Source organism: Nicotiana sylvestris, chromosome 4 (assembly GCF_000393655.2).
Source record: "Nicotiana sylvestris chromosome 4, ASM39365v2, whole genome shotgun sequence".
Taxonomy (NCBI): domain Eukaryota; kingdom Viridiplantae; phylum Streptophyta; class Magnoliopsida; order Solanales; family Solanaceae; genus Nicotiana; species Nicotiana sylvestris.
Genome location: NC_091060.1, coordinates 140,777,219 through 140,788,873, shown reverse-complemented (window position 1 = coordinate 140,788,873; position 11,655 = coordinate 140,777,219). Strand labels below are relative to the sequence as shown.

Below are 11,655 nucleotides of genomic sequence, written 5' to 3'. Positions count from 1 at the left end.
TAGGTAGAATTGTAACTAATGGACATATTATTTGAATATGTTGTCAACCGTAGAAGTGGCAAAAAGCCACTAACATCTCTTTGTGTGTCGGTGCAAGCCCCGCACATCTGCTTGTACAAATATGAGATGACAGCACCACCCCAGCTGTAGATGGTTGTATCCTCGAACAGGTTCATAAAATAATTCAGAAAATGGAGGCTCACTAGGTTCCCCGAAGTGTTCGGGAACAAGACCCCCCCTCCCCCCCCCAAGTAGAAGGAGCAACAACAGCCTCGTATATCGCTGTACATCCACCTCCGTTGACTCATCGGTGATAGTATGGTGGATCTGCTCCAAGTGGTCTCTAATGGGGACCAACTGCATACGACTGGACCCAGACGCTACAGTCTCGTCCTCTGGCCTGAAACCCGTGAGCATGTGCAGCATATCCCAATAAGACTGCCGCGAATAATATTTCATGGTTGCAGGCAGTAAAACTGCCAAGCCATCAACGGACAGGCCATATAAAATCTCAGCATCCTGGAGTGTGATGGTGGCCTCGTTGATGGGCAGATGGAAAGTGTGCGTCTTCGGTCGCCACCACTCAATCAAGGCTGTGATCAAAGCCCAATCGAGTTGTATCCGGTCAATCCTAATAATCCTATATAATCTCATCTCCTCCAGGTAATGGACCACGCGGGGATGTAGAACTCTATGACTCAAAAACTCCCACAATAGATCCACTTTCCTAGCCCGGAAAGTCTGCATAAGCAACTGTCCGTCTCATATATACTCGAATCTATGCTGGGACTGTAGGGCTAATAGATCCAACGTCCGAGGGCCGGGATGTGTAGTCGCGTCCATGTCGTCAACTGTAAATTAAAACAATATTAATTGTATTTTATTATGTATATTAAATATTAATTTTTTGAGATACACAATTTTTAGCGTTATACAAAAATTATACCTATGGGTTCCAGACTCGATATTTGAATTCCAGTAGCACCAAACTATCATTAATAATTATGTGTTTGTTTTATAATTTAAATTCATATTTTTTAATAACTTAATTGTACAAATTATATATATATATATATATATATATATATATATATATATATATATATATATATACATACATACATACATATATACATATGGGTTCTGGGCTCGATATTTTGAGGCCCAGTGGCACCAAACTATCATTAATAATTATGTGTTTATTTTATAATTTAAATTCATATTTTTAATAACTTAATTGTACAAATTATATATATCTATATATATATATACACCTATGGGTTCCGGGCTCAATATTTTGAGGCCCAGTGGCACCAAACTATCATTAATAATTATGTATTTTTTTATAATTTAAATTCATATTTTTTAATAACTTAATTGTACAAATTATATATATATATATATATATATATATATATATATATATATATATATATATATATATACACCTATGGGTTCCGGGCTCAATATTTTGAGGCCCAGTGGCACCAAACTATCATTAATAATTATATGTTTGTTTTATAATTTAAATTCATATTCTTTAATAACTTAATTGTACAAATTATATATATATACACTTATGGGTTCCGGACTCGATATTTTGAGGCCCAGTGGCACCAAATTAACATTAGAAATTATGTGTGTTGATACAATTATTAACTTAATTGTACAAAGTTTGCATTTTCAACTACCAGTATAAGATACTTAAACAAAAGGAATTCTAAGCTAAAATACTACACATTACTACGCTACAAGGCTCTAAATTTTTCTACGCTAAAATGGTCTACATTTTACTACGCTAAAAAGATCTAGATTTTACTATGCTAATAAATAATCTAAACTAAACATAAACAACAAATAAATTTAATTGCAAATAAAACACAAAACGACATGAAAACACATATATAAATCAGGATATTAACAAACAAATTTATTTGACAAATTTATATTTTTTTATAAAATATTAATATTAAATCGGGATAAATTTAACATACTAGTTTCGGAAAAAAATACAAACCGAAATAGAACACATACAAATCAAATAATATGCATTATTATAAGAGTTTCAACTTAAAATAAACCGAAACACCTCGATTTAAAATTTTCAGAAAGCAAATAGATTGAAATTTTGACTCAGGAAGTGTGAATCAACAATAATACGAAGCTCTACTCGAATGTGGGATCTACGTTCTTCATCTTTTATGTGACGGGGGGCCCAAAAAAAAAATTAAAATGGTGGAGCAACGGGTATGGGAGTGGGGAACCAAGAAGATGAATATTTAAAATATTGAGGAAGAAGAAGCAGAATCGTCGTCTTGAGGAAGACGGATTTTTAAAAATATATATAGCGCCGGATTTTTGGGCGCTATACCTGTAGTGTCAGCTTTTTATATATAGCGCCTAAATACTCGGCGCTATACATTAACGGCACAGTTAACGTTAATGTATAGCGCCCAGTATTTGGGCGCTATATATAAAAATGTCATCTTTTTTTTACACCTATTAATGTGCTACTTGTTCAAAAGAACCACATTTTGGTTCCGGATTCGTAAGTGTATCTGTCTGCCAAACTTGATGTGTGATAGCTGCCTATTACAGTTGATTGTAAGATACAAATACGTTAAATCATAGAGATATTGATCTTTTACTTATTCCTAGCATTTTTACTCTGCTTTCAAGTTTTGTCCCTTAATATTCACTATACATGTCATCTGCTGAAGAAGCAATCCAGAGAATGCAGGGTGCTGCGGTTGGTCAACAAGTTGTTCGTGTTTCATAAGGTAGGAGTCCGACAGCTAAGCAGGTGAAGATTATCCTTCTAGATTTTTATTGTTAGCCACACACACTTTATTCTTTAAGATCTTAGGAAGGTGTCACGAAGAAGTTATTCATGTCATAAAATTGTTGCAGGAGTCCGACAGTTAAGCAGGTGAAAATAATCCTGTAGATTTTTATTTTTAGCCACAAAGTGCAGTCTTTAGGATCTTATGCAAGTGTCATGAAGAGGTTATCCATGTCATAAAATTGTTTAATATTGGTAAAATTCTTCATTAATAAGCCATTTAAAGTCAGAAGAGTTTGAAGGAATGACCATCGGGTTAACTGTAGCCAGTGATTGGAACAAATTCGTATCAGGCTCTGAAAAAGTTATCCATTCAAGATAGGTCAATATTTACCACAAACATAATAAAATCTTCTGTGCTATATATGGACCTATTCATATCGACATTTATGTGATGTCTGTATATGCAAGATGCAAACTGTTATTCAGCATGTTGGTATCAACTATAGATCTGAATTGCTTATATTCCATGAGTTATTAATTGTTTAGCATTTGCTTAATATGGTGCTATCTTGCAGGACGCTGGTGTTTGGAGTCAGTCTGCTGATCCGAGTCAATGGAACGCTTATTATGGCTATGGACAAGGTTATGATGCCTACGCGTATGGAGCCACCCAGGATCCTTCGCTATATGCATATGGTGCATATGTTGGTTATGCGCATTAACAACTTTCTTGGGTATGTTTACTATTGCTTACCTTTTGTTTGGTTGCTCTACTTTGGAATACCATTTATGCTGCATTATTTATTTACTAGTTTTTTCTCTTATATAGTACTCCATCAATGATGTTAGAAGCTGTTATGTCAAGACATGTCTCCAGTATTATTACATCACGTTTTTTAATCTACTTTCTTATATGGTAAAAAAATTAAACTGCAGCTGATAAATTATTTTATGTTTGTTTGAAACGATGGGTTTAAAATTTATAGTGATAGCAAGAATTGATTTTCCTCCTTTGTTTACTTCATGTCAATACATGAGGTGTGTTTAAATTTATAGTTCTATGTCGTTTGTGCTATTTGAGTTATTTTGTGAAATGAGCAGCACATGTTATGTGCCTTTCTCATTTGGTTTAAGAGGATAAATCAGTTTTTGAAAGTTATCACTATCTATTTCCAAGTTACTAAGTAAGAATTGAAATTATGTGCTTGCTTGGAAGTTTCTTCCATTGTTGGAATCCCGGAACGCAACTGTCGTGCTTCTTGTTTTGAAAATTATCTTCATTACATGCTTGGATTGAGTTAATACTTGGTTCTATTAATTAATTTCTTTACTAATTTTCTGGAATTCAAAAGATGTTGGTTTCAAAATTAGTTTGTTACTACTGTGATATTCTATTTTATTAAAGGTGATTTGAAGCAGGTTTTAGTCTACCATTGAGTTGACTTATTTTGTGTTTGTTTGAAACGTACAATGAGTGTCGATTATGTACATAAATATTATGAAGAGAAAAAATACTTCAACATATATAACGAGCCAATGAATACAACAAAATCATAATTCTTTCATGCTCTTTTATTTCTATCGTATTTTTCAAGTAATATTTTCTTATGATAAATTATACTAATACGATGAGCCCTTTTGTTCCTTCAGGTAAAAATTCCAGGAGATAAAATAAAGTTCTCTATATTACCATCGAAGTCGAAGGATTATTTATCTCCTAATGTTGTTGGAGGTCCATTCGACAAGATAAATTTGGTAAATAAAAAGGCTAATATGCTTATCCTCATACTCAATATGATAAATTTCCTAATGTCGCTGGTTTTCAGTAGCTTACTGCTAGGTGCTAGATATTTTTTGATACTTTATTATTTGATTGTGCTCTTTGTTACTTTGACAGCAAAAGTATGATTAATTCCGTGATTTATCATTAATGAAGCCTCCTCAATTTATTGCACGTACTGTTAGTGTCATATCATGGGTGAAAAGACTTAATGGCAGAGGGAATGTAAGCGCCTCACAGTTCTTTTATTTTCTTATTATTTTACTTAGTCTTGCTGCAATAGGTTTATAAACGAAATATTTCACTTCTACAAAGAAATTTGTCTTCAGTTACAAGTCAAGAGGTCTGAAAGACATGTGAAGTAAATCCAATCTAAGAGTTGAAGAATGTAGGAACGGATGACGGTTCCTCAAGAATGTTGTCGTCATCTTTTCTGTTCGTAGTCCAAGCTGCTTCTGCTGATTATTCCTTTGTCGAGCTTCTAAGGAAAGTTTTTTTAGTGAATAACAACTCATGTATGAACGCTATGCTTATCTTTTTGGATTATAGAACAATGGAGGAGAGCAAGCTATTTCTATAATTATTGAATATTTAGGTTGAAAGAGTGGTATATAAAAGCATGAGTTGCCTTATATATTGAGTCAATTGCAAACCAAAAAATAATTCTGTTTTTCAACCAATTAGAAAGGGAGTAACCAAAGTTTGAAGGAAACGGAGGAAATGCAATGAAGATAATTATGCTAACATTCATGACTAGCGTAAAGTTATAGCTCTTCGTTTTGCTTATGAGAGCCTTTTACCTTTATGATGAACCAAAGTAAGAATGCAATGAAGATAATTCTGTTTTTCAACCAAAGTTATTTTGTTTCTTAAGAAGCTTCCTAATTTCTCACACCTTATTTTAATCTTTTGTGTCTACCGCATTTTATAAATAATATTTTCTTATCAAAATTATATTTACGGATACTAGTTCTATTGAATTGAAAAGAAAGAGCGAAAAAAAAGCGCGGAAAGGCACTCTGTTCTTTGCAGTACGGAAGAGAATTTTCCGTTCACGCATTGTTCTCGAATTTCCAAAAATATCCCCATTTTCCCGCTTTTACAAGTTGGTCAATCACGTAATTATCTTCAAATTTCAGGGTCAAATTCTTTCTCCTCGCTTCTCACACCATTCTTCTCTTTCCCACACAGCAACCAAGACACACACACACAGAGCAAAAGAAATGTCTGTACGAAATCGACATTTGTATATAGTAGTAATAAAGTTTTTTACGAATAGGGTTTTATTACATTCTGTAAAGTGAAAAAAAATGAATTCTGATATTCAAGCTCTGAATGTGGATGACCATTTTTCCGCCGCCGGCGAGGAAGTTCCCGCCGGTACTGATAAGGCGGTCGACTTTCCGATTGGGTATGAAGGTGGGGTGGGTGGTGTTAAGGTTACAATGCCTCATCATTACACAGTTTATAGTGCTTCTGATCATGTTGCTTTTCAAAATGGAGAGGCTAATTTGAACCAGCTCACTCTATCGTTTCGTGGCCAAGTTTTCGTTTTTGATGGCGTTACTACTCACAAGGTGAGTACTTTAAGATTTTGCTTTCGTTTTATTGTCTATTCGACGTGTAATTCGTATAGTGTATTATGTATGTGGATAAGTTGACGGTTAGTAAGAAAATAATGTAGTTAAGACTTTTAAAGTATGCCCAAAGGATTAATATATGACACAAACTAATTTGGGATTCAGGGGCGGTTGGATTTGATATCATTGATTTTATTAATCTCTTTTCTGATGTGTTTCAGTCTTTTTCTCTATTTTATTTCATAGAGATTGAGCTAGTGTACTTAGGGCGTTTGATGTGCTTAAATGTGTTTGAAAACCGGTCTCATTTTGATCAATCAGATTCAAGGAAGCCAAAATATGAGATCAATAATCAATGTTAGCTTATCCTTGAAATTGTAGCTTGATTGTTTCAGGGCTTTGCTATTCTTTGATGCAATAAAGGAAAGTTTTTAGGGGTTTTAGCAGCGGGATTGATATTGAGGATTCATATAGACGAATCAATTACTTTCAATTAAGCTGTAGTAGTAGTTGTTGTTGTTGGATGAACAAGAAACTTTTTTCGACGACCCTGCAATAGTTATACCTATAGCTAATTATTTCTCCATTGGCTTGTTTCTTGGCTTCAGCCTCTAATGGGCAATGGCAATTGGAAAACTCACTTGTTGCATTTGGCTGAATATTTATTTAATTTGATCGTGAGGCTTTTGACTAAGGATGATTCATTGTCATAGGTCCAATCGGTCTTTCAACTTTTGGGTGGATTTGAGTATTCTCCGGGCATGCAAACTGTAGGTTTGGCAAGTCCAAACCAGGAGGTATCCTTTTATGCAAGTTTCTTCTTTTGGTTTGCTTCTGCACCCTTGTAATATTTGGCTTCCTTTTGCCTTAGGACTCTGTGGACTATCCATTGCACTGTGCAGATCCAAAAAGACTTGAATCCCTCATTAGATTTCGTGAAAAGAGGAAAAGGCGATGCTATGGAAAGAAAATCAGATACGATGTCCGCCAAGAAGTTGCTTTTAGGTAAATTGACTGATTTACTGCCTAGATGGAATTTCTATCTCCTCTTTTTTGTTTCAAGAAGAGCAGAAATTTTAATAGTCCAGTGAACTTATGCACATGCTTTCTCTATGAAATTAAGCCCTATCAGGGCCAGTCAAATTTTGTCAACAAAAGCCAAAAGTTCTACCACTGATGGTAAGTGAGGTCAATCTCCTAATTCCTAGGCATGCAGTGATGAACAACACATTACTCGCTGAGAGAGATTGGAAGACTGCAAAATAAAAAATATATTGCAATCACATTTACAAATAAAAGCTTTTGCATACAAAGTTTACATGACTTTAACTGGATAAGTTTGTTCGGTACCTCCATGACTTGATGAAACCATTTTTACTAAATTAGTCTCCATGAAACCATTATTACTATATAAGCCTCCCGTTACCTTGTGTTTATATGTGAGTGTTCTTGTGGCTATCTTCCTTATTTATCATACTTTATTATTGGGAAACCATGATTCTGTCTTTCGCTTTTAATTTGTACGAAAAAATAATTAGTGATGTATTTCACATTCAGTTTCCTGTAGCACACAACTATTAGATTATTTCCAAATTCTGATGCTTGGAAACTTCTTCCTTCCAGAACTTTTCTCTTTTGATTTAGGGAAATAAAATGGTCAAAGATAGTTTTGCTTGATTCAATTAACTGGGGACGTCCAGTCTCGAGCCAAAATTATTTGAACTGGCTGTGTAATATGCTAGGAGAAATACACTGAGTTACCGAGTGTGTTGATTGACGAAGATGTACTATTTTAATCATAGTCATATGGCATTCTGCAACAACACTGGAATCATCAAAGAAAATTGTTTTAGAAAGTTGATTCTGAAAAGTAACACTCCCGATGATTATGACATTTCCATTCATTACTTGTTTTTTAACATATAAGATGATCTGCTAGAATTTCATTGCTCTAAGAAGTGAAATGCTCCCTCCCCTGACCCCACTTGTGGGATTCCACTGGGTTTTTTGTAGTAGTTGTTGTTGTAAGAAGTGAAATGCTGCAATACGAGGCAAAACATTTCCTAAGTGACAATAGCTCTTGTACACACAGACACACTTATCTATCACCTTGGCACCTTCCACAGTTTTTCGTCCTTGGTAATTGGTATAGCAGGTTGTGGAATGTCAACAAAATATGGTAGGTTTAACCTATGTTGCGCGAACTCTCCAAAATGTTGCCGCACCCGTGGCGGATTCTCCAAAATACACTACTTTTGGAGTATCCGACACGCACCCGGCGACATTTTCGGCGAGTCCGAGCAACATAGGGTTTAACAGCTGTTCTACTATTTCAGTTTGATTTTCTTCTGCTTTTTATTCACGTTTATCTATAATCAGGATGCAGCGCAAGAATGGACAATTTGCTCGAAAAGGCTCAGGTGAACCAAAACAGGATGACAACCCACCAGAAGAAACTTGGTATGCTTTGGAGTATGAGCAAGAGTCTTGCTTTTTTCTTGAAGAATAGTCTTCTCTAAAAAATTAGTTTATGTGTATGTTTGGTTAGTGTTTAACTACTTTTGCATGCAAGAAATAGTTGGTTGATGTTGGGTGTGTTATTTTGCAAGTTATAAGTCTCTGCTCAGCGATGTTCTGGCTTCTACTTAGTCTTTTAACCATCACCTATCTAGCACTATTCTTCTCTTCTTAATTTTGATGATTAATTGTTTACCCAAAACAATAGTGTCTTTGAAAATGTTAATTCTCTCTTTCTTTCTTTCTCATTTCTTAGGTGCATCCATTGTGGAACTAGTTCAAAGGACACCCCTATGATGAGGCGTGGTCCTGCTGGCCCAAGGACTCTTTGCAATGCATGTGGCCTCACTTGGGCAAATAAGGTTGGCATGTCAAGCACCAATTGTTTACTCAAGGGCTTCCCTCTTCATTTACATTATCCTCTCTCTTTACTACCAGACATCCTGTTAAATTACTAAGATTTGGTCTATATAGAAAAAATGGAGTCCATACCTGGTAGGAGTAGGAAACAGATAGTGACTTGTCTTCCAAATACCAAGTCTGAAAGTGTATTAAACCAAATCTAATCCTTGTTCTATTTTATGAAAAAGGTAACAATGATATTCTTCAGCACCCAAAAAATTGGGCTGGTATCTAATATTTGCAAGTACAGCCCCTGAAAATCTTACAGAGAATCAAAAAGGTCTAGTAGTGATTCTGCGTCACCTATCAACTGTTCTTTACAGAAAAAATTAAAAAGAGAAATACAAGAACTCTTGATTTTCTGTGTTGAACTGCTCTTGCCTTCAAAACATCTTGCATTCCTCTCCTGCCAAACTGTCCACCATATGCAAGCTGGAACAATCTTCCACCATTCCTTGTGACAGGTTCTTCCCCTAAATACTGTTCCAGCTGCATATCAGGCCAATGGTGTCTTTGGGCATCACCCAAACAGTACCAGCTAGTGCTATAAAGATCTTCCAAAGTTGTCTAGTAATAACACAATGTAAGAAAAGATGCTCATTGGTTTCATCTTCCTGTTGACATAGAAAGCATGTAGAGCTGGTCTGAATACCTCTTCTTTGGAGAATTTCTAGAGTGAGGCAGGCTTTTCTTACCACTATCCATGAAAAGCAAATAACTTTGAATGGTACTTTGATCTTCCAAATCTTTTTCCAAGGCCAAGGATAGTTGGGGTGTCCTCTAGATGATAGACAGTTGTATGCTGCCTTGACTGTAAATTTAGAGCCATCTTTGATACACGGCTCCTCTAACATACTTTTGAACAATTTCTTCTTAGGAAGAAAACATTTATAACCTATTGTTCCTTACTTCTTATTGTATCACTCTGCAGGGGATCATGAGGAATCTCTATACGGCATCCAATGATAATACTCTGCTCACGGAACTAGAGGTAATTGGTTTATTGGTTTCTGAATAGTGGTCCTATGTTGCTGTAAAATTTGACTTTTTTCAAAGCTATTTTGCATGGCCTACTTCTTAATCCATGTAGGATGAAGATCATAGCAACTCTGACTATGGAGCTCCTCCCCGTTATCTCTCTTGTCAAGTTTCTTCCTCGGCCAGTGATTCCTCCGTTCTGGCAGCTCAACAATGACTTTGATGCCTTAGAAAGAGAGTCATAGTACATCAATATGTCATCTGATCATCCGACTGAAGGATTTCATGTACTTATTAGTTATTACAGGTACATTTCATCACCATAACTTTTTGAACAGCTTGACGATATTGTCGAGAATTTTCACTAATTTTCGCCTTTCTTTTGAAGTTTATATTGACAGATTAACAACTTAGCGAGAATTTACTGGTGAAAGCAAAGGATTTCTCTTGCCCTTGTAAATATACCAGTGTAGATTAGCTCTTGTTACGTATGCAGCATCTAGATTGAACTTCTCAGTAACATTAACAAACGCCTTTTAACCTTTAGTATATCTAACTTTCCCTCTTTGGGTAATCAGAATTGTATTAGTAACAAACTAGTGATGAATGATCGTTTTATCTATATTCTTCTCGTATACATGATGTATATTTTATTTTCGTATCCTCGACTCCCCCTGCTTCTGCCAAAGAGTGAGTAGAGAAAAAGAATACTCTATTTTTAAAAGTTATGTACTGTACATTGTTTGCTGTTATTGTTATTGGTGTATCACAAGAGGAATTTAACCTCCAGAAAACTGTCTACGAGATATTCCCAAGTATGTAAGTGGTTTGGGTAGGGTTGTCATAGTAAATTCTGTTAGGCAGTTTCTTCCCTCTTCGAGTGCATTTGCTAGCTTTTCATCTTTTGGAATACTTGTTCCGTCCCATTTTATAAGATGTTGTTTGATTGGGCATGTAGTTTAAAAGGGAAAGAAAGATTTTTGAAATTTATGATCTAAAACAAGTTATAAACACATGTATAATATAAATTATCATATTTAAAATAAAATGAGAAGTTTAAAGTTAAAATCGTTTCTAATATAGACATGTGTAATTCTCTTTGATACGGACTAAAAACTAAAGAGTATCATATAAACTGTAACGGAAGGAGACTAGATTTTCTGTTTCAACTTAAAGAAGCTAGAAATGTATTATATCAAAATCGAAATCGAAATGTTTAGACATCTTGGATGAGGTTTTATTTGGAGTGTATATCATTTTAGTCAGGCTTAAATAGCTGTTGTTCTCTTTCCATTAGGTTTATTGGATATTACCAAATAAGAGTTCCTCCGTTGGACTCGAGAACATTAAATTGTTTCGCAAGAAACACGCACAAAGATTACTTTTTAAAAAATCCATTAATTTAGTATAAATATATTATTTTAAACAAATCTTTTTTTATAATGAAACTTTTCGAGTTCAAATTCCACCAAAAAGGGTGTCTTTTTTCTTTTTCTACTTTTACTCGCAAGTCAATTCACACACAAATGCATATATGGCTTTAAATTGCCATGTGAATTAACTCAAATAGCAAATTATAATGACTTTCACAATAGAAATATTACTTTATAATA

General features: G+C 34.8%; 1 protein-coding gene across 3 annotated transcripts; it reads left to right on the top strand.

Annotated features, from left to right (window-relative positions):
* The first annotated feature begins 2,674 nt into the window (after positions 1–2,674).
* Positions 2,675–10,785, top strand: LOC104212378 (GATA transcription factor 25-like). Of its 3 annotated transcripts, none has more exons than XM_009761607.2 (12): positions 2,675–2,803; positions 3,361–3,519; positions 4,436–4,540; positions 4,683–4,790; positions 4,895–6,142; positions 6,859–6,942; positions 7,017–7,150; positions 8,525–8,605; positions 8,919–9,024; positions 9,996–10,055; positions 10,155–10,349; positions 10,431–10,785. In XM_009761607.2, the coding sequence occupies exons 5-11, from the start codon at positions 5,876–5,878 to the stop codon at positions 10,257–10,259; spliced, it is 837 nt and encodes a 278-aa protein (XP_009759909.1). In that variant the 5' UTR covers positions 2,675–2,803; positions 3,361–3,519; positions 4,436–4,540; positions 4,683–4,790; positions 4,895–5,875; the 3' UTR covers positions 10,260–10,349; positions 10,431–10,785. The 3 variants fall into 3 exon arrangements, with proteins under 3 accessions (XP_009759909.1, XP_070027729.1, XP_009759910.1); XM_070171628.1 differs by having other exon boundaries at positions 4,881–6,142; XM_009761608.2 differs by having other exon boundaries at positions 2,675–2,780; positions 4,683–6,142.
* Positions 10,786–11,655: the final 870 nt, after the last annotated feature.

Bases quoted from the DNA above. Each gene is read 5' to 3' on its own strand.
- LOC104212378 (XM_009761608.2), top strand. From the start codon at position 5,876: ATGAATTCTGATATTCAAGCTCTGAATGTGGATGACCATTTTTCCGCC. The intron at 6,143-6,858 runs GTGAGTACTTTA...TCATTGTCATAG, and splicing joins ATGGCGTTACTACTCACAAG to GTCCAATCGGTCTTTCAACT. The intron at 6,943-7,016 runs GTATCCTTTTAT...CTTTTGCCTTAG, and splicing joins TGGCAAGTCCAAACCAGGAG to GACTCTGTGGACTATCCATT.